This window comes from Solea solea, chromosome 2 (assembly GCF_958295425.1).
Source record: "Solea solea chromosome 2, fSolSol10.1, whole genome shotgun sequence".
Lineage (NCBI taxonomy): Eukaryota > Metazoa > Chordata > Actinopteri > Pleuronectiformes > Soleidae > Solea > Solea solea.
In genome coordinates, this window is record NC_081135.1 from 21,922,024 (window position 1) to 21,941,014 (window position 18,991).

General features: G+C 41.7%; 2 protein-coding genes across 4 annotated transcripts in view; one reads left to right on the forward strand and one right to left on the reverse strand.

Moving 5' to 3' along the window:
- The window catches only part of col4a2 (collagen, type IV, alpha 2), a 55,339-nt gene extending 52,902 nt beyond the window's left edge, over window positions 1–2,437 (reverse strand). For all 3 annotated transcript variants that reach the window (XM_058623154.1, XM_058623153.1, XM_058623152.1), the window contains exons 1-3: window positions 2,264–2,437; window positions 1,897–2,018; window positions 1,762–1,813 (exon numbers count right to left, since the gene is read on the reverse strand). In XM_058623154.1, the coding sequence (XP_058479137.1) occupies window positions 1,762–1,813; window positions 1,897–1,934 (90 nt within the window). In that variant the 5' untranslated portion in view covers window positions 1,935–2,018; window positions 2,264–2,437. The remainder of the gene's footprint in view (window positions 1–1,761; window positions 1,814–1,896; window positions 2,019–2,263) is intronic.
- A 137-nt stretch (window positions 2,438–2,574) lies between these two features.
- The window catches only part of col4a1 (collagen, type IV, alpha 1), a 37,567-nt gene continuing 21,150 nt past the window's right edge, over window positions 2,575–18,991 (forward strand). The window contains exon 1 of the mRNA XM_058623155.1: window positions 2,575–2,784. Within this exon, the coding sequence (XP_058479138.1) occupies window positions 2,707–2,784 (78 nt within the window). The 5' untranslated portion in view covers window positions 2,575–2,706. The remainder of the gene's footprint in view (window positions 2,785–18,991) is intronic.

Here is an 18,991-nt window from a genome sequence, read left to right on the forward strand (position 1 = left end):
AACAGCTGCGGAGGTGTACGAGCCAAGCAATCTTATTTGGGTTATTTATTGCCGGAATAAGGGCTTATTTGAGTAATGCTTACAGGGATAAGCTATTTACATGAGTAATCACATGAGTCACAGTCGAGCGTTACCGGAAACCTAATGTGCATAAAAACGTAGTCACTGGAGTACATCGACTCGCTGGCCAGGATCTGGACAGGACCAAGTCCAGGTCAGATCACCTGACTACTAAAAGTTGAATCACATAAGCACAGACTCACAGCGTCCATGCCTTAGAAGGTTATATATTTACACAGAAAGTCCATCCATCCTTTACCTACCACTTTTAGGAGAGACAAATAACCATTCACTCTCACATTCACACCTATGGTCACTTTCGAGTGACCAAATGACCTAATCCCCATATTGCATGTTTTTGGACTGTCGGAGGAAGCCGGAGAACCCGGCGAAAGAGACTGTCCTCCAATTAAACGTACATATAGGTCGTATGCAGGAATTACGACCTATGTTTACGTTTTCAAAACATGCGCCCCTAGCGGTTGTATACATAACAGCAACCACTTCCGCCTTAGACGCCGTATCTAGTGGCTTCGCCGATGTCGGCACCGGCAGTCGGCTCAGTGGCGAGAGCGCTGCGCCAGAGCACGGTCGACAATGGTTCGGTCGCTAATAAAAACCACCTTTTTAATATTTGTTTTATTTTTACTACCTAACCCTGTCTTTATTGCCCTAACCCTACCCTCAGTAACATCTGTGCATATTCGAGTTGGAAAATACTACCTTTACGTCGCATTCAGGGGTTTGAAAAAAACGACCCACAGTCACGTTTTCAGAAAACGACCTATATGTAAGTTTCAGTTGGAGGACAGGTTGCGGCAAAAACATGCAAACTCCATGCAGAAAGGCCCTTGTTCCAACCGGGGCTCGAACCCGGGTCTTCTTGCTGCGAAGGCCTTTACACAGAAAGTAATTAACTAAATACAAGTAACAGTGTGCACAACCATGTACAAACACTGTTTGATTAATCATTTAAAGGTCTTTATTATATGTGAATTATTTACGTATAAACAGAGGTTGCTTTCTTTTGTCTGCACCGTTGACGAGCCGCCCCTGCCACATGTCCTCATACCTACAAGGGTCATGACCTCACCCCTTGAGCCCAGTCAGGCCAATAGTGTCGAGTGAAGCACAACATGTAGCTCTACGTGATATCCAATTTCTATTTATCACATCTGGCAGGAAGGCTGTTTTCACCTGTTACTGTTAGTTTGTTTATTTGAAGCCACGGTTACACAAAAAGTCTGGAAATAAAAGCCCCACTAGGTTTGAGTGCAGATCTGCTTAGAGCTCATCATCCATGAACACTGCAACACAAAAGTCAAACATATTTATGGCGTGACGATCTATGAGTTTGTACAACAATTTAGTTGAAACCCGCAAATTTAAACTGGATTTGGTTGCGGAAAATGTTTTAACCGGTCGCAGCCATGCATTTCACTCCATTCTGTAAAGATCAACAACGGGAACGCACTAATTTCAAACAGAAACATGGCAACATGAATCATTTCACAAGAAAACTCTTCTTCATTTTGCAATTACAAGCCAAGAACTCTCCTCCCACTGGAGGAACTCCCCAAATCAGACACTCCCACAATCTGAGCAGCGTCAAGAAAGACAATCCCGAACTCACAGGCGCGATCAGTTTGCACTTTCATACAGACTGCAGTTTTTCCAGGTATTAAAAAACATTAAACTTACTGCGTGCGCTCCTGAGGTGAGGACAGTGACAGCGAGGCACAGCAGCAGCAGCCTGTAGTGAATATAATGACAGAGTGAATCAGTACATGTGCTCGGACTCTGCAGTGAATTCACTCTCATACTGAGTGCGTTTACCTCAGATTGCTCCGTGCTCTGTTAGTTTGTCCTTGCATGGTCCCTCTCGCGAGGAGAGCAAACTTTAGACCCACGCTGCTCTGGTTTCACTCGTGAAAACTTCTACAGCATGACTGCCCGTGCTGAAACCACCAACACCACCATTGTATAAAATAAAAATAAAAATAATGATAAAAATAAATACATAGAATTTAATCACATCAACCTGAGAGTGAAAATAAATATTTATTCTATAGTTTTTTTTCGTGTTGTGCAGAAGTTCTTCATTGTTTCTTTCAGAGGGAATTTTAAGCTGCTCTTAAAAAACAAATTGATCCATCAAGTGTTAAGTTATTCATTTGGCATTATTGAACAAAACATTACTTACAGTCAGCCCAGTCTCGCGCGTCGATGAGTCGGAAGGATGAAGGCACGGGGAGACAGAGATGCGCAGGTTCCCGGACTGAAAAGCTCCAGGTGCGCGGTTACAAGTGTGCCACCAAAATACTCGGATTAGTGCCTCAAAAAACGGCAAAGTGTGCAGAGTAAGTCTCTCTCCTTACCGAGAAAAGTCAAAGTGTAAGTAACGACGGGGCTGAGTCCCTTTGCATGGGTGAGGGTGGTCGTTTTGGGGGAGAGGGGTGTGGTGCAAGAAGAATCAAGACCAAGTGGCACTGAACACAACTTCACATCGTCTCGGACAAAGATGCAGCCAAACGTGCTGCCCGCGCTCCGTCGATAAGCCGAGACTTTAGGTGAAGAAAAGAGGACGAGAAGCGGTCAACAGGTGGTTGTTTCTGTGGGAACTCTGCACCGGTGCGCACCGCCAACATGCTCTTACCGTCCGCCACACTGCTGCTGCTGCTGCTGGCGGCTCTGTACTCCAGCCTCGACCTGACAGACGCGGAGGTAAGTGGATGAAAACACCTTTGTTGGTTTTTGTAAGTTAAATTGTGCATACTTCATTTCATTTTTTAATTATTATTATTATGACACTTTGATTATGATTATTACACTTTCACAGTGTGACTCCTTCACACTCTCCTCGTGTGTGTAAAGTCTCATGTTTTAGTCTCATCTTATTATATACGTTACGAGTGTGTTCATTATCTATGTTCATGTAAAGTATTGACTCAGTAGTTTTAAATTACCGCTAAGTCTGTTTCTGCATCAGTGGGTAAAAAAAAAAAAGATTTCCTTTCTTTTTTTATTTTACAGGTGTTGTTTTTTTTGTTTTTTGTTTTTTAATTTAGTGGTGACTTTTTATGTGCAATTCCTTTCTTTTTGCCTGGCTCCCTGCTGCTGTTACCACTTATTCACTTACTAGTTTGGTTTCTCCTCAGTCCTCAACCTCTCTTAGTTCTGCTGGAGAGGAGCAGAGGCAAACAGAAAAGAGAGAGAGAGAGAGGAGGGAGAGGGTGGGGCAGAGGGCATACAGTAGTTGAAGTGTGTGTGTGTGTGTGTGTGTGTGTGTGTGTGAGAGAGAGAGAGAGAGAGAGAGAGAGATGAAATGAAAGTTATGCTCTGATCCAAATGTTTCTCTCTGAATTCTTTGATGATTCAAATCATTAGTTGGAGACTTCCTCCACTGAGACCTTTCTAGTTCAGCTTGTTTTGTTTTCCATCACTGAGTAATGTTCATTTGTCCCTGCACAGTTACACAGTTACACAGTTACACTGCCTCATTGTGTTGTCCTGTCCACTTTTTGAAGACGATGTCTCTTATTGTAAGATCTGCCTTGTCCTTGAGAATATCGAAAGGAAAAGCACAAACAACTTAACCCACTACCTACGTAGTTAATATGCACTCACTGGGAGGGAGGGATAGGGTGATATTGAAGATCATGAACATCACTGTCTATGTCCCACCAAACTCTATTAAACGTATCCATCAATCTTATTTGAATATAGCTTTATTGTCAAATAGTTCTTTTGAAGAACCATCTTTGATATGACAAACAAATCTCTTCAGTTACACTCCTCTACTTATCGTCTGCCATGATTGAATATAGATACCAGAAACACTGAACTTAACTGAAAAAGACAGTGACTCCAATGTTGTTTTATGTAGATTTATTTATGCTCTACAACATGACGTGTGTGACCCAACTCGTATTGGTGGTGCGTCTTTATTCAGGTTTTATTTGGAGTTTATATAACTCCAAACAAAGAATTGTAAAGGGTTTTGATCAATTAAACAAATGTTTGAGAAATGTGAATCTCAACAATTCACTCGTTGGTATTGCAGAAGAACAAACAATAGACAAAATGTTGATGCTTTGCAGATGAAGGGGGAGAAAAATGTCAAAGTTTCCTTCGGGAACTGAAACAGTTTTGGTGTGATCATATATGTTGAAATTCAGCATCTTTTTGTTGAAATGTGCTGCAGTAAAAACATCTCTGACACTAGAGTAGCAGAAATCCAGGTGACCAGGCGCGAACATTTATTGATAGTATGAGATCTCAAGATGTGGAGAAACAGGCTGTGAATTGTGTCGTTCCGTTGCACAATCGAGCGATTTGTCATGTTTCTGAGAAAGATTAACACCACACTGGGGGGCGTGTGGGGAGTTTTTCCAACTCAGTTCCTGGGTGTTTTAAGGATACATTTTCAGCTGTGATGGATTGCTGTTGCTGTGAGATGTCATCATATGCCAACAGTGAGAAGCAATTCAGAATATTGGTTGCACATGTCATCTCAAGAATGGCAACATGATCTACATGTTAAAAATGCAATAGAACTTCTCCTTATAGCTTTTCATTGTATCCAAGGTCATTGTCGGCTCAGCGAAGCCAGGATGTGCTGGAAAACAAAGCAAACTGGCTTCCTTTCACCCAGATGTTTTATCAACAAAACAATCATTATTCACTTTATTCACATTCACAATGATCTCCACATCTCCATTCAGACGGAGGTAGGTGGTGTAGAGGCGTATGATGCTGGGAGCCAATGTATCAAGTTAAACAATTTAGAAACACAAACATGAGAGGGACACCAGATATCTGGACTGAGGACAGGACGGATGAGGAGGATGGAGAGGGTGTTTTAATAGCTGAGCATGTCGTCATTGATCAGATGAAACCATCAGTTAAAATGGACAAATTCATGAGTAATGTGTTTTCCCACCGAATTGAGGGGGTGGGAGCTTCTGTTCCTGTTCGCAGTCCTGACCGGTCTGGTACTTTCATCCATCCAAAAGTGCACAGTGATGTCATTATCAATTCTATCCATAACAGTGGTAACAATACTGTATTGCATTCCCTTAAAATACAAACAAATGGATGTCAGATTTAGGAAGTGATTTGCTTAATGTTAAGACGGATGGAGGCAATAGTAACATTGCATTAGTAAAGTGAGATGGATAAATAGGTTGGTGTATGACCGAAAACACAAAGAAGTTCCCCCATGAAAAGTTTCAGAAGTGAATTCCACTGCTCCTAAAACAGGGTTGTTCAGCAAGATGAAAGCCTCTTGTCCCCGCCCGCCCCTGTGTTGCTGGTGTATTCACACAAACACTCCTGTAATCAGGTCTGATAGTATTGCTTGACAAAGCCCTCTTTCAGTTGAAGGAAGCAACAACAAACAACAAAAATCACCAAAAGTCACACGCCGTAGATTTAAATTATAATATTACCTCACGTATGCAATCAGTCAAACGCAGTTTAGTGTGTTTATCTCTCCTTCGTCTCCTCATACACAGAAATGTGACGTTGACTGAGTATCAGTGCCTCCTGTTTAGGCTCCGCCACAATCACTGGAGCCTGACAAAGGTCAGGAGCGAATATACAGTGTAAACAAGTCACAGTCAACCACTGAACCAGTGATGCATGCAAGCACTTTGCTAATGTGATAACCCAAAGTATAGCACGGGTCAGGCTGTCTTTATTTAAAGATGAAGCAACAGATCTATGAAGAGACCTTTCCTCCCAATTTTTCACTGCCTCATCTGATCCCGAGTGAATTTCTTTCCTGTTTATGTAATATCAACAGAATATAGTTATTGTCCCTTGGCAGTCATTTAATCTGGTCAGAGTGAGTCATCAGTAATTCCTAGAGGAGGAGGAGGAGGAGGAGGAGGAAGGGCAGATTAGCAGATGCCTTGAGTGAGAACTTATGTGTGGGATGTTGGATGGAGACATTGGGAAATGCAGTTGTTGGTGGGAAAGAGACAGGTTCCTACTACTGGTTGGCCATCATGTTCCAGGACAGGGTGAACCCCAGGGAGGATGAGCACCACTCAGATTATGGGAAAAGCAAGAGAGAGCTGGTAATCCCTCAAATGCTCTGAGGAATGTGTGTGCATTGTCGATGAAAGCTGTGAATTATGATCAAGACTCTGTTGGTGTTGCTGGCCAAAGTGCAGACAAGGCTGCTGCCTGTTGTTTGGTCTAGGGCTAATCCTGAGGACTGACCTCCTCCCTAACACCTCCCACAGAGACAACAGCTGACTCTGTCACTCCGTCACAGTGATGGGCCACCAACCAAGTAATGCACCCTGGGAAGACCCAGCCTGCCTGACCTCTGTCCCCAGCATTGTAAAAATGCCTACATTTGGAAGAGAAATGACTGTGTTTGTGTCTCTGTATTTTGACAGGCATCAGCGGTAATTCTTCTGTGACCATGATACTCAAGTAGGGTGGCAGGTATGCCTTGCTCTTTGCATGTGTGTGCATCGGCACAATATGGTAAAAAAGATTCAAATTGGTAAGACTGACCATTTCTGGATCTTTTAAGCAATTTCCTGTGGTTTTAAACACCAAGAAGGCTCTTTATTCAGATTTGTCACAGCTGTATTTTTTACCTTTTTTCTATTAAACTTCTTTTGTCCCACGGTAATATTTTCGCCCCAATTACCCTGAAATTAGCTTGACTGTTATCCTCAGGATCGGTTACTTCCCCGAGGTGTATTGTTATGGTGAAAGTGCGATTTAGCCATTTAACTGTGAAATTGGTGAGTCATAAATGTCATTTGGGGTCTGGGCAGAGACGGTGTAATGGATACGTCTGTCTCACAAGGAGGTGGGTGGTGGAGAGTGATGGAGACGGAGGCTGTTAGAGGGAAGTGATGATGTTGGGAACTTCAGAAGTTGGGTAATGTGTGTCGGAGCCAGAGATGATACCCCATAACCAATCTTTTAGTCTCACTCTCTGGTCCTGGACCAGTGCTTCCACCCACTTCTGCCAAGGAGGATAATCAAGACTGTGATGAAGGTGTCTTTAGATAACAACTTTCTGTGTTTGTTGGTACTGAGCCATGTGAAGAGTGGAGTTTTGGCTGGCTTCTTCAGCTGTTCTCTTTCGTGGTTTTTGAAGCTTCTATCTTGCTGTGCTTCATACACAAATGGCAGGTTCACCATTAAAAAAAGTTTAGTCAGAGTTCCTATAGATTGTAAGGGTTTCATTACATTTAACTCCCTCTCATTATATTTGAGGTCAAGAGTTACTTTGTGTTACCTCAGTTTGTGACAGATCATTTCTGGGTTTGTCTGTGAGCTCACAAATGGAAGTTAAAACAAACTGCTGTTTGAAATCATCTAGATACGGTGAAGGTTTGTGTTGACCACATGGTAGGCATCTTTTTCTTTTCTATTTTTTTTAATTCTTGAGTGTGTTCCCATTGACTGTTATTGGTTGATGGCTTTTTTGAGACTTTGCATTAATGCCTCTTAAGAATATATTTTAGCACCCAATGAAAAAAAAATACAAGCCTGGAAGTTGATCAGAATCATTTTCTTTCTGTGAAATACCTTAGCTTCATCGTTGCCCCTGTAACCAAAACAGTAAACAGTTATTGTCTGTGGATTATTGGGTTTGAATCCATCCCTCCATTATAGTGACGTCGTTAAAACAAAGTTTACAGGTTCACAGTGCAGGTGGACCTCAACATCCACTTTGAGGACTACATTGCCACTGCGATTTTCTCTTTATAGTTGACCTGCAAACTCTCCTCACCACTCACATTGCCAATCAGGTCTGCTTTATGTGGCTCCAACATTAGTTCCCCTTAACAAATGTGGTTCCTTGGGTCAGGACAAGTTTAGGATGGAAGCAGCAAATTGACACTTTAATGTTTTGAAACTAAGACTACATTCTAGCTTTGGTCTTAAAGCAATATATCACCAATTTGCATTTAGCTTTGTATTACTAGAATAGGGGTAGTATTTTTGAAAGATTGTTCTTCCCAACCTCAGTTTCCCCTGAGTTGAGAAATATCTTCATTCTTTCCTTTGTTAGTGACACTTGGTCCAGGTAGCGTAACTGTTAGCAAAGATGGCGGGCACTGTTTACATTCTGGGAATGAGGTCAAGTCCCCCCTACGAGTGGGTCTAAAAGTGTGGAATTAGCGTTGCAGTTTCAAGCCTCGGACCAAGGGTCACTGGTGGGCACGTAACAAAAAAAAAGAATGAAGATATTTTTCGACTTAGGGGAAACTACTACCCCTATTCTAGTAACAAAAAGCCAAAGGCAAATCAGTGTAGCATTTTCCTTTAGGTATTCAACATCCAACAGCACCTCTGGGAATTAGTTTTTGGTTTTTTCTACCTGCCTTGCTAAAGAGCAGCCATGCAGTGCTTCCTTCTTCCATTGTAAAGAATGGAGGGAATGCTAAATTTCCCTAACCAGGTGCTTTTTGTGCCTAAACCATAGTCACAGTCATAACCAGGAAATGATCACATCATTTCTGTCAGCAGCAGCACCACATGTGGACAAAACACTATTGTGTTGATATGAATGTCTGTAGGCAAAATAAGATAAGTCATTTTGGTTCAGAAACATAAGCTCATGCGTAAATTTGGTTTGTAGAAACGTACAAGTGCATCATATGATTGTGGCGACTGGAAAAAATGATACACTTATATAACATGCCAGTGATGTCCCCAGTGTTGTAATCTGGTTTTTAACTCTGACTGTGCCCTCGACCTCTCACTGTAGAACCCACTTACTTTTGCACGCTCTCCCCAAGTTAACTGAGCTAGAGTTACTCTTTAATTCTCTGGACAGGGTGAGTTCTCGACTGTTTTGCACTTAATTAAAAGAGTAGGAGGACTGATAGAAATAGCAGATTGTGAGTCCGATCCCACTGTAATTCACAGGACCTGAGAGCGCCAGTACATCCATACCTAGAGTCTTGAGCCTTTTTCCTGGAAGAACAGATGCTTAATTCATCTTCTCCTGTGCTGCTCTTTATATGCTGCTGTTGCATGACAGCCGTGCCGGACAATGAGAATTGTTCATTTGTGTAGCTGTTGTTTCACTGAAGTATCCCAGAAAAAAAAAGGCTTGATCAGATAACTTTGAGTAGGAAGCTAAGCTGGCCTTGTGACACAATTCACACAAGGAGAAAGGGGAAATCTTGCGTTGCATAGCTGAGTCTAGTGGTAGATAAAGACATTTTTAGCATATCTGTTGTCAGTATTCGGCATCTCTAAAGCTTCAGGGCGGTGAAATCTGTAAGTTACAGTCTCTCCATGCGTTCAACGACAGTGATGTAATGGTCGTGTTGGAGATAAGGCCTGATAAGGAAACAGGAGAACAATAGAGAGCAGCTCTGTCTATTAGATAGCAATCAGCTCAAGTATATAGTCCGATAATGGGCCTAAAGGGCCCAATTATCCATACGTTTGTTGCAGACTTGGAAGCCAAGTGCTGGGCCAAAGGTTGTCTTTTTCCGATCCATGGAATTTCCTTCCTCTTGTAGTACCTCTATTTTTTTCTAATAGGCCATAAACTTACTGCATCTGTGGTTTTGATAATAAGCTCACATTAGGAAATTCATAATTTGAACAAACAACATTATCATATCCATCATGCATACTTTAAAAAGCCTTTGTTTAAAAAGGATATGCATACTCCCAGATGGCTGCACTGTGTAACCTCACATTAAAGTGATGGTCGTGCTTCTCTATGTAAATGATTTACTCATATTCCAGGTGGTTCCATATAGAGCTGAAACGATTAATCGATGAATCGGTTATTAACCGATTACTAAATTAATCGACAACTATTTTGATAATCGATTAATGGGTTTGAAGCTTTTTTCATGATTAAAACAAGATTTCTGATTGTCTAAGCTTCTTAAATATGAACATTTTCTTCATTTCTTTGCTCTGGATAACAAATACATTTTGGTTTGTGGACAAAACAAGACATTTGAGAACATCATCATGTCCAGGTTTGACAAACACCGGTCAACATTTTTAAGGTTTTCTGATATTTTATGGACCAAACGATTCATCGGATTCATTGAGAAATTAATCGATTCATTATGAAAATAATCGTTAGTTCAGCTCTAGTTCCATATAATGTTTGCATGTTTAGACACAGTGAGAAAGACTTTAAAGTTAATTTGTTAAAGTGTGAAACTTAACACTTTCTTTTTAGTAACTCAACAGCTCGCATGAGAATATTTCAGGATGGAATGGTTTGGTCGGTGCTATACTTGCTCAGAGGGGTCATTCCTTGTCTTCACGTGCTGACGTTTTCCCAGATACCAGAGCACTCTTGAGAGAGACGGGAGGCCGACCCAACCCCTTCTTGTCTTTGTGAGCATAAAAGGCAAGGAAGAGGCCTTCCTTCTTACAGAAAGAATGGCTTCCTAAATCTCACATCCTGTTGCACAGTGCCACATATTCACACAGGAGCGACAGTCACAGTTGAAGCACTTGCGGTTGTGCAGCCACTCACGTGAACCGAACTGGCTGATTCTCAGAGAAAATAAACCTCTTGACTTAGCAGCCGCTGCTTTGTCTCGCTTCTCCCTCATGGTTCCTGAATACCAGATTTATTCACAGATCATATGTATATAGCCCGGTGCTTTATTTTGTTGTCTTTTTTGATTTTGTGGTATTTGTACTGGTTGATGAGGAATGTTTTTTTTTTTGCATCAATCTCACAGATTTTAGTTCTCCTACATTAGTGGGATAAATCACACCATTGTGTTTTTTCCTCAACACAAAGTGGAGTGAAAAAGCAATCATGGCTGTTGTGCAGACCGCATACATGTGTCCCTTCAAAGATGAAGAGTCCGGCTCAATTTGTTAACAAGGTAACCTTTTATCCACTCACACAAATGTGGAGGAAGAGCTGAGTTATTAAGATGACCCCTACTTTGAAAGCTCTCTTTGAATGTCTAAATCCCCTCTAATGACCTGACCACAGGTCACAGGTCAACAGGATGAGCCTGTTAGCGTCATGTGACCGGTCAGGGAGGGATGCAGATGGGGTAGCTGATAAAAGGGGGTCACAGACTTTAGTAATCCAAGAAAGGAGTATTATATAGGATCACCTAGAAGCATGAAATTGGTGTGGAATTTTGTGAGTTGTGTTCAGTAATGTTTGATCGTGATAAGCATTGAAATAGTTGAATTTTGGGCTCTTTAACTTCAGTTTAATCATTTTAAAACCGATGATATTGTTCACACCTCGTGTTTCCTCAACATGGTGGTTACAGTGAGCGATTTGAGGGCTTCTTTAGTCACTTCCACTATCTGGATTCATCCCACCACATGAAGATCAGCCAGTTCCCGGGTTTTATTGTAGTAACACTGTGCCAGCCCAGCAGCTGGTCTGAGAAACTGTCTAAAAACAGTTTTCCCATTCCTGTAGTTAATTTTGCATGTGAAATCTCCTCAGTGGACTGTCAACAAGGCTGGCTGTACAGTGTTCCTGCTTCATGTTGCATTTCTGGTGACATGTTCAACAACCCGTGCAGTCCCAGTGGTTTGCTATGTTTGGATTCACAGCAGAATGACTGCAGGCTCATGTTTGATCCCAGTCGAGACTTGCACGACATTGATTCGTCGACAATGTTTTTTTTGTTTTGTTTTGTGAACATGCTGTTTTCTTACTATGGGAAAAAAAACGTATACAATGATGTGACTTCAAGATTCATCAAACTTTATGATTTCACAATGTGTTTTTGTGTGTGTGGTTTGGTGTGTGAGCTTCATCTGCTTTGGATTAAGTGAGCCCGGAATTTATTTTATTTTTGTAAGCAAATACCTGCTGCCTGCAGCTAGAGCGCAACATGTTTTACATCATGTTGGTCTCAACAAATAAGCGCTACAGGACTCCTCAAATAAAGGGAACAGCAAACATTCCCATGTATGTGTTATTGTAGAATGTACACAGTATACATCACAGTATACAAGGTGTTGGCCTTTGAATTTGGCATTGGAGTTCTCTGGAGATTGTTTAGTTGCTCTTTTGCCAAAAGCTAATTCAGAAGACCGATACCAACTCATGTTTATTTGAAACAAAAACTGAAAACAGGATGAAACAGCCAGTTGTCTCAACATTGAACTTTGCCTTTAGTGGGAATAAACATGATACAGCACAGCAGGCAAAGTTTTATTTTTATACTAATTTCAGTGGGACATACAGTGCACATCTGGGCCTTTATGTGGGGACTTTGCATGCAACCCTGTGTGTACGTGTGTTTTCTCTAAATTAGGTGTGACTGTGTGAGTGAATGACTGTCTGTCTCCATATGTTGGCCCTGTGATAGACTGGTGACCAGGGGTGTACCCTGCCTTTTGCCCTATGTCAGCATAGGGCAGTTAAAGCAGTAGACGATGGATGAATGCATACAGTGCACATCTTAAATTATTATTTAAATATTACTCAATAAGCTTGTACAGTTTTGAAATATTGATTTGTGCGTGACGTGATTTTGCTTATCTTGGTATATAATGTGTCTTGCTGTTTCACATCGTGCTCTCCCCGTTTCTCCATGTGCAGCTCAACCTCACACAGACACGCAGCTCACGCTTGTTTACAGAGCAAGGAGCACCAGGGGCCTTGTCTTCCAAGTAAGGCAGTCAGTCAGAAAATTCTTCCTCCTCCACTTCTATTCTTCCGTCTCAGCCTCTCAGTGCCAGAGAAGGCCAGGAATGTCAGAGCGGCACCGTTCAAATAAAATTGTCTTTTCACTTCCACCTTTCTATCGCTCTGATTAGTGTATGGTTGAGGTCAGTAGCACCTTTACTGAAGAGCTACGGTGAGTCACTGATCTCATGCTGTCTATGTGACTGATATTAGCCACTCTCCATGTGTAGGTGTGTGTTTTCTATTCCGTGCACGTTAGCCCACGTTCATGCTGTTGCTCCATCATTACAAGTTGTTGCGTTGCAGTGCAATGTGACTCGTTATTGTCTCATTTACTGCGCCTAATGAGCCCCGCTGCCAAGTGAGATCATTGTGATAGATTGAAGGTGCCCTGATTGACTCCATATGGGAGCCATGATCTGTGCTCTGTGTGGAGTGACTTAAACACAGGTTAAACATCTACACGCCACTGTGGTAAATTGACTGTAGCGGGCGCAGGATCTTGTTTGATGGCTCGTGATGTTGGGGCCATATGTGTGGCCGTGAGATTGTGTGGGAAATGAAGGCACAAAGGCATGTAAGGTGCATCACCCTTGTATAATTTCAGTGGGACTCACTCAGCCTACAAAAGAATCCAGATGTTTGTGTGAAAGTGCATGGGATACAATTGATTTAGCGTAAAGCCAAAAAGAGACGTTAAACAGCTGACACAGAACAAAATGTCAGTACCTATTAGGAGGTACAATATGCATTTGTAGCTTGTACAGTTATGTACAGAAATAGTGTTTTGTTTTTTTTTAGCTGGTGCAGACCCATAATGAGAAATCCAGGCAGCAAAAATCCACTAAGGAGCCCTTTAGATGTAGTATCTCCACTGCTTTGTGGCTCACAATGAAACAATGTGGTTACAGTTTTCTCGTGGATGTTAAAACAGCATTTGTCAGTTTTTCCCATTCAGTATAAGTTCACAATAAATGAAATTTACACACTTACCATTTCATTTCTAATGTCAGTCAGTCAGTCAGTCATCATCTACCGCTTTATCCTCTGCCAGAGGGTCGCGGGGGGTGCTGTGCCAATCTCAGCTACATCGGGCGATAGGCGGGGTACACCCTGGACAGTTCGCCAGTCCATCGCAGGGCCACACACAGATAGAGACGAACAACCATTCACTCTCACACTCACTCCTATGGTCAATTTAGAGTGTTCAATTTACCTATCCCCACATTGCATGTTTTTGGACTGTGGGAGGAAGCCGGAGAACCCGGAGAGAACCCACGCACACACGGGGAGAACATGCAAACTCCATGCAGAAAGGCCCTTGTTCCAACCGGGGCTCGAACCCGGGTCTTCTCGCTGCAAGGCGAGAGTGCTAACCACTACACCACCGTGTGGCCCTCATTTCTAATGGTTGGAGAAAAAAAAATTAAAACCTCTTCCACTGTCAGTCAGTGCGTTTACTAAAGTTTACACTACTGTATGAGGAGGTCATTGAGGTAAAGTTTGGTATAGCACTACAGATGTTTTGTTGAGTCAAGACATAAAGATACAAAGTCGAGATGTCTGTTTTCCCGCTCCATATCCTTGTGGAAGGACGACTCCCCTCCACTCTCACACTGCTGAAAAGATCCACTGGAGGGAATTCTCAATGGCTGTATATGACATCATATGGAAGATTTTCCATAGTTTTTAACCTCAAAACCTTGTGTTCTGTTTTCCTGAAGTCAACAAACAAGACGTTACAACAAGCAGATGTGATTTACTTTAATGGTTCTGTCCCTTTCTTTTCTTTTTTTTACTCGCCTTTTGGGGCTTGAGTTTTTTGTCAGCTTCCAGATTGTTTCTGTGATGACTAATTGGCTGCTGACTTTGTACTTAGTTAGCTTTCAGGTTGAGTGTTGTGTCTGCTTTACGCGATTCCCGGTTGTTAGTGTGTATTTAGTGTGTATTCAAAGGGAGGGGAATTCTTTTAATCAAACCCAGACAGGAATTTGATAATAATTGCAAATTGATGACTGGTTCCTATGATGTTTGTCTGATAACACTGGACTTTTATCTGTTTCTCTTCATTTGTGGTGTACTGAAAATAAATATACATGTGTAACAAATATGAAGAAGGATGTGAAACAACAAATCCTCCCACACATACCCAAGGGATTTATGAGCTATTTTAGCAGTAATGGTAGGTTGTGGCAGGAATGTGATGTCGTAGATGACATTGGCCAGATGTTTGTGTGATCTTCATTTCCCCTAAACATAAAGAGAAAAGCAAGCAAAAGCACCTACAACAGTTGTAAATGTACAGTCTGCATAGAGTGTAACAGCAATAGGAACATTTCTGCCCCCGTGTGGTAATAATCTGTACTGTTACACATGAATCTTGTGGTTCAAATCGATGCAGCTGGATGCTTCATGCAAGACAAGAAAAAATGGGACCTTTAAGGAGTCTCTGAAGTGCACTTGCTGAGGTCGACCGCACTGCATGAGGAGTGGATTTGCCCACTTTGGCAAGAAGAACAGGGGCAGTGAGTCATGCAGTCACAGAAAGCTGAGGGACAAACTGAATAACTCTTACCTCACTGGCTGCAATGAAAATGAACCCCCATAGCCTGGGAAAATCTCTGGCTGTACAAAAGATGAAGTTGCGCAAATCAATGTTTTCCTTCTCGTCATTGTTTACCCGTTGTACAAAATGAATTTAAAAGCAAATGTATTATGCATGGTAAAGATCGGGCACTGTATTGATTAGTTGTGGAAAAGTTAGCCCTTTAACCTCAAGCCCTGAATGAAGCAACTGAGATTTCACTATTAGTACAGTTCGAGTACTGAGCGAAAGCAAACAACATCTGTCCTTGCACAGGTGGAGGGTTTTTGTTTTTACCTTGGAAAAAGCCGTTTCTTGTCAACATTCATTCAGCAGCTGTTTTCTAGCTTTCAATACAATCTTGCTCCTGCTCAATTGTTATGGATTTATACATTTTCAATTCATTTCTGGCATCTGAAGAAGATTGTGTGATTAGATAAAAAAAAAAAAATCACACAATCTGTGATGTGGTCAGTGGTCAGTTTCCATGTTTGAAATGTCCAAACTTTCAGCTTTTTAGACAACATGGATGAGAAGTTCTTAAAGGTCTAGTATGTAGGAATTAGTGATATCTATTTGTGAGACGGGAAGTTGTAACAAACGGAGGATTCCTCCATTTAAACCTCCCTTTCACATGCATTTCAAAGAACTACATATGCTTGGAAACAATAAATTATGTTATTCTTCTTTGTTTGCATAGTAAGCTTCAACACAACTGCTCAAGGTGGCAGTGTCTGTAATGCAAGTGTACTATATATATATTTAAAAGGCTTATTATTAGGCTACAAAAACAGAACTGTTGTTTTTACAGCAGTTATACATTTATACAAACATACTTAGATGGTAAAAAATTCTGGACCTGGCGATTTGAATGTTGACAATTGGTTAGAGTGCATCTGCTGAGATTCTGCGATATGATTGAAACTGACTTGTTTGCTGTCTAAGAGAGTAGAGTATTAGTGTATTATGTGTAAGAGTGTTGTATTTAAGTTATACACACTGAGGTCGGTCATTACATTCAGTTTAAATATTGTTGGACTCACACAGTGTAAAGTTTATTCCCTGAGAGTTGTGTCCTGAGCCATGATGGTGCTGCTGTCGCTGTAGCTCTTCTGGGAATCCAATGATATAACATGTCTCTATACACTTATCCTCTATTTACATTAAACATATTTGTTTTAGTGTGATCTCTTGAGAAGCTTCTCTTATAGCCTGAAGTGTTGAGTGCAAACATGACTCATTGCTTCCTCTGGAATTCTTGAAACTCACGGCCGGACGTATGTGTCTAGCGATGTCAGACATATCAAGCAAGTGTTGTTTAAACATCAGGCCCTCGGGATGGGGCTTGGACTGATGTAACCCCAGAAACCTCTAACACAACACAGCGCTCAGACACTATATCAGTCTGTAGTACGAGGAGAGCCTGTGAACGTGCCGCTGTGCACCACGCTCACGTTTTTGGTGGTTACACCCACCTCCTCCTCCTCCTCTTCTTTTGCTGGTATTTTGTGTTTTCCTGCCGGCCCAGCCTCCGTAAACAATGACAAACACACCAGTACACAAAGTAATGATGATGATAAGGTGGTGTTCTGCACAGCGCACAGTAACCGTAACAAATGCATTCACCATATTGATTTTTCAGCATCCTGCCTCATAAACATTAATCAGGACTGTGTGAGACTGTCCACTGGAGTGGTTTTCTGGCTCTGGTACAGGTTCTCCAGAGCTCAGTGACTCACCGTCCACTGTATCCTCACACAGTGGACATTAACACTCATCAGATAGAGTCTTGAGGTTCTTGCTCAGTGTTTGCTCTGTGGACGATCAGGCTGTTTGGCCAAAGTAACATCATCCTCATCTATTTATTTTCTCACCGTCTGGATCCAGCAAAATCCCACTTGTGCACGCCCTGTACTGAGCTGGTAGTTTGTACCACAGAGGTGCATACGCAGACAGATGTCTATTTAAAGAATTGTTTTTGTAATATCAAAAGTCAAAGTAAACCTCCTGTGCTGATTATACTGTTTTTCCACTGAGTATGAGAGTGAAATACTGCTTTCACATTGAAATAGATTTTAAAGCACGCGCACAATAACAGCTATTTTTGCAGGAAAAGCACAGGTGTTGCTGATCACATTAACTCTGTTCAGTTCAAGTCAGGACAGTGTGAGGGGTGGATATGCTGTATAAGGACATCTCAGAGCCGGTGTTGGTCCAATGCTGTGGGGTACAAACTGGAAAATACAATGGGATAAATCTCCGAATTGTACTTTATTACATTTTCTTTGTTATGTTTAACCACTGTCTAGATGTGTTAACTCACGTTTGTTAGATCAGCTGTAGCCGGGGTGGTTAGCAGGATTAAAAAATCAAAATCTACTGAATTGATTCTCCTGAAACTATGGGAAGGTGTTGTATGTCCCAAGAAAGAATCCATTAAATGTCCAATTGTGAGATATTTCAAACATATTTATGCATTTGTAGGAAAGATTGCAGAGATCTTTAGGGAAAAAAAAAACATTAATATGTGAAGTGCTTATGGCTATGAACGGGTAAAATTTCCGTGCAACGATCCAGATTCAGGTGGTGGTGGTTGTATATTTCTTTGTAGTTTTGGTCTTGGGCCTATGATCTAGGTTTATAAAGACTATGGTTTATGGTATAGTAGGACAGTGTTGGCCCTCATCATGCTATATCCCTGGGGATCTTTATGATAAGGTGAGTTGCCTCTTTCCTGCACAGCCCAGATACCATATCAGGCCTTCATCCATTCCATGGCTACAAGACCCATTAGCAAGATGTGCTTTTTGTGCAGATGACAGTGGGGGTTTAGTACCATCGCTCCGATCTGGTGTTTGGGTTTGTGGCAATGCATAACGGACGTTGGAGGAAAACAAACGAAGAGAAATCAAACGAGTGCTGCTTTGATGCACCTGCAGATTACGCCGCTTTGTTTGGAGAGCCAGCAGGAGAGGGGCTTTTTTTCATCTGGTTGTTTTTTTTTTTGTGTGGCTGCATGCTCGCCAGCATGCAGGAATGTGCAGTAAGCTTGGTTTAGTTGTGTCTTAAAGAAGGCAACGAAGAAAGTTGGAAAAAAAAATCTCAGACAGACAGAGAGCAACAGGTGAATGACTATAAAGTATACTATAATAATACTTTATCAGGAGCAACGGTGATTTATTTTAGTGGTGCTAAACACCTTCCCTCTTTGCATTAGCATGCTTTAACTCCCTTACTGCGACGCCAGAAGACAATCACATTAATCCATTCATCCAAATACTGTGAGCCTGCAGGTTTGCATGATTCAAACACATATGTGTCCTTCTCAGAATCTTGTGACACTAATCTGATCTGAAACAGGTGCTCCTGACGTTTTCCTGTGACGAAGCGGGAAAAAAAAAAACCCCAATTAACCAGAAGTGTTTGTTCTGTGCAAGTGAGAAGAAGAAATGGGAAATGACCAGAGTGTAACAGGCCCCACATGTGCTGTACAGTGGAACTAGGGGAGAACAAGTGCACAGGGAAAGGGTGTGGGAAGTGGAGTCTGTTTCCCATAGTTTCCCATGGTTTTAGGGCCACATATTGAGCCAGTTATCAGGTCAGGTTGTTGTAGAGGATTGCATTAAACATGGAATACGTTTGGACAGGATACAGAGTTGTAGAACACGTAGCATGACCTGTGTGTGAGAAATCAGGTTTGGAAG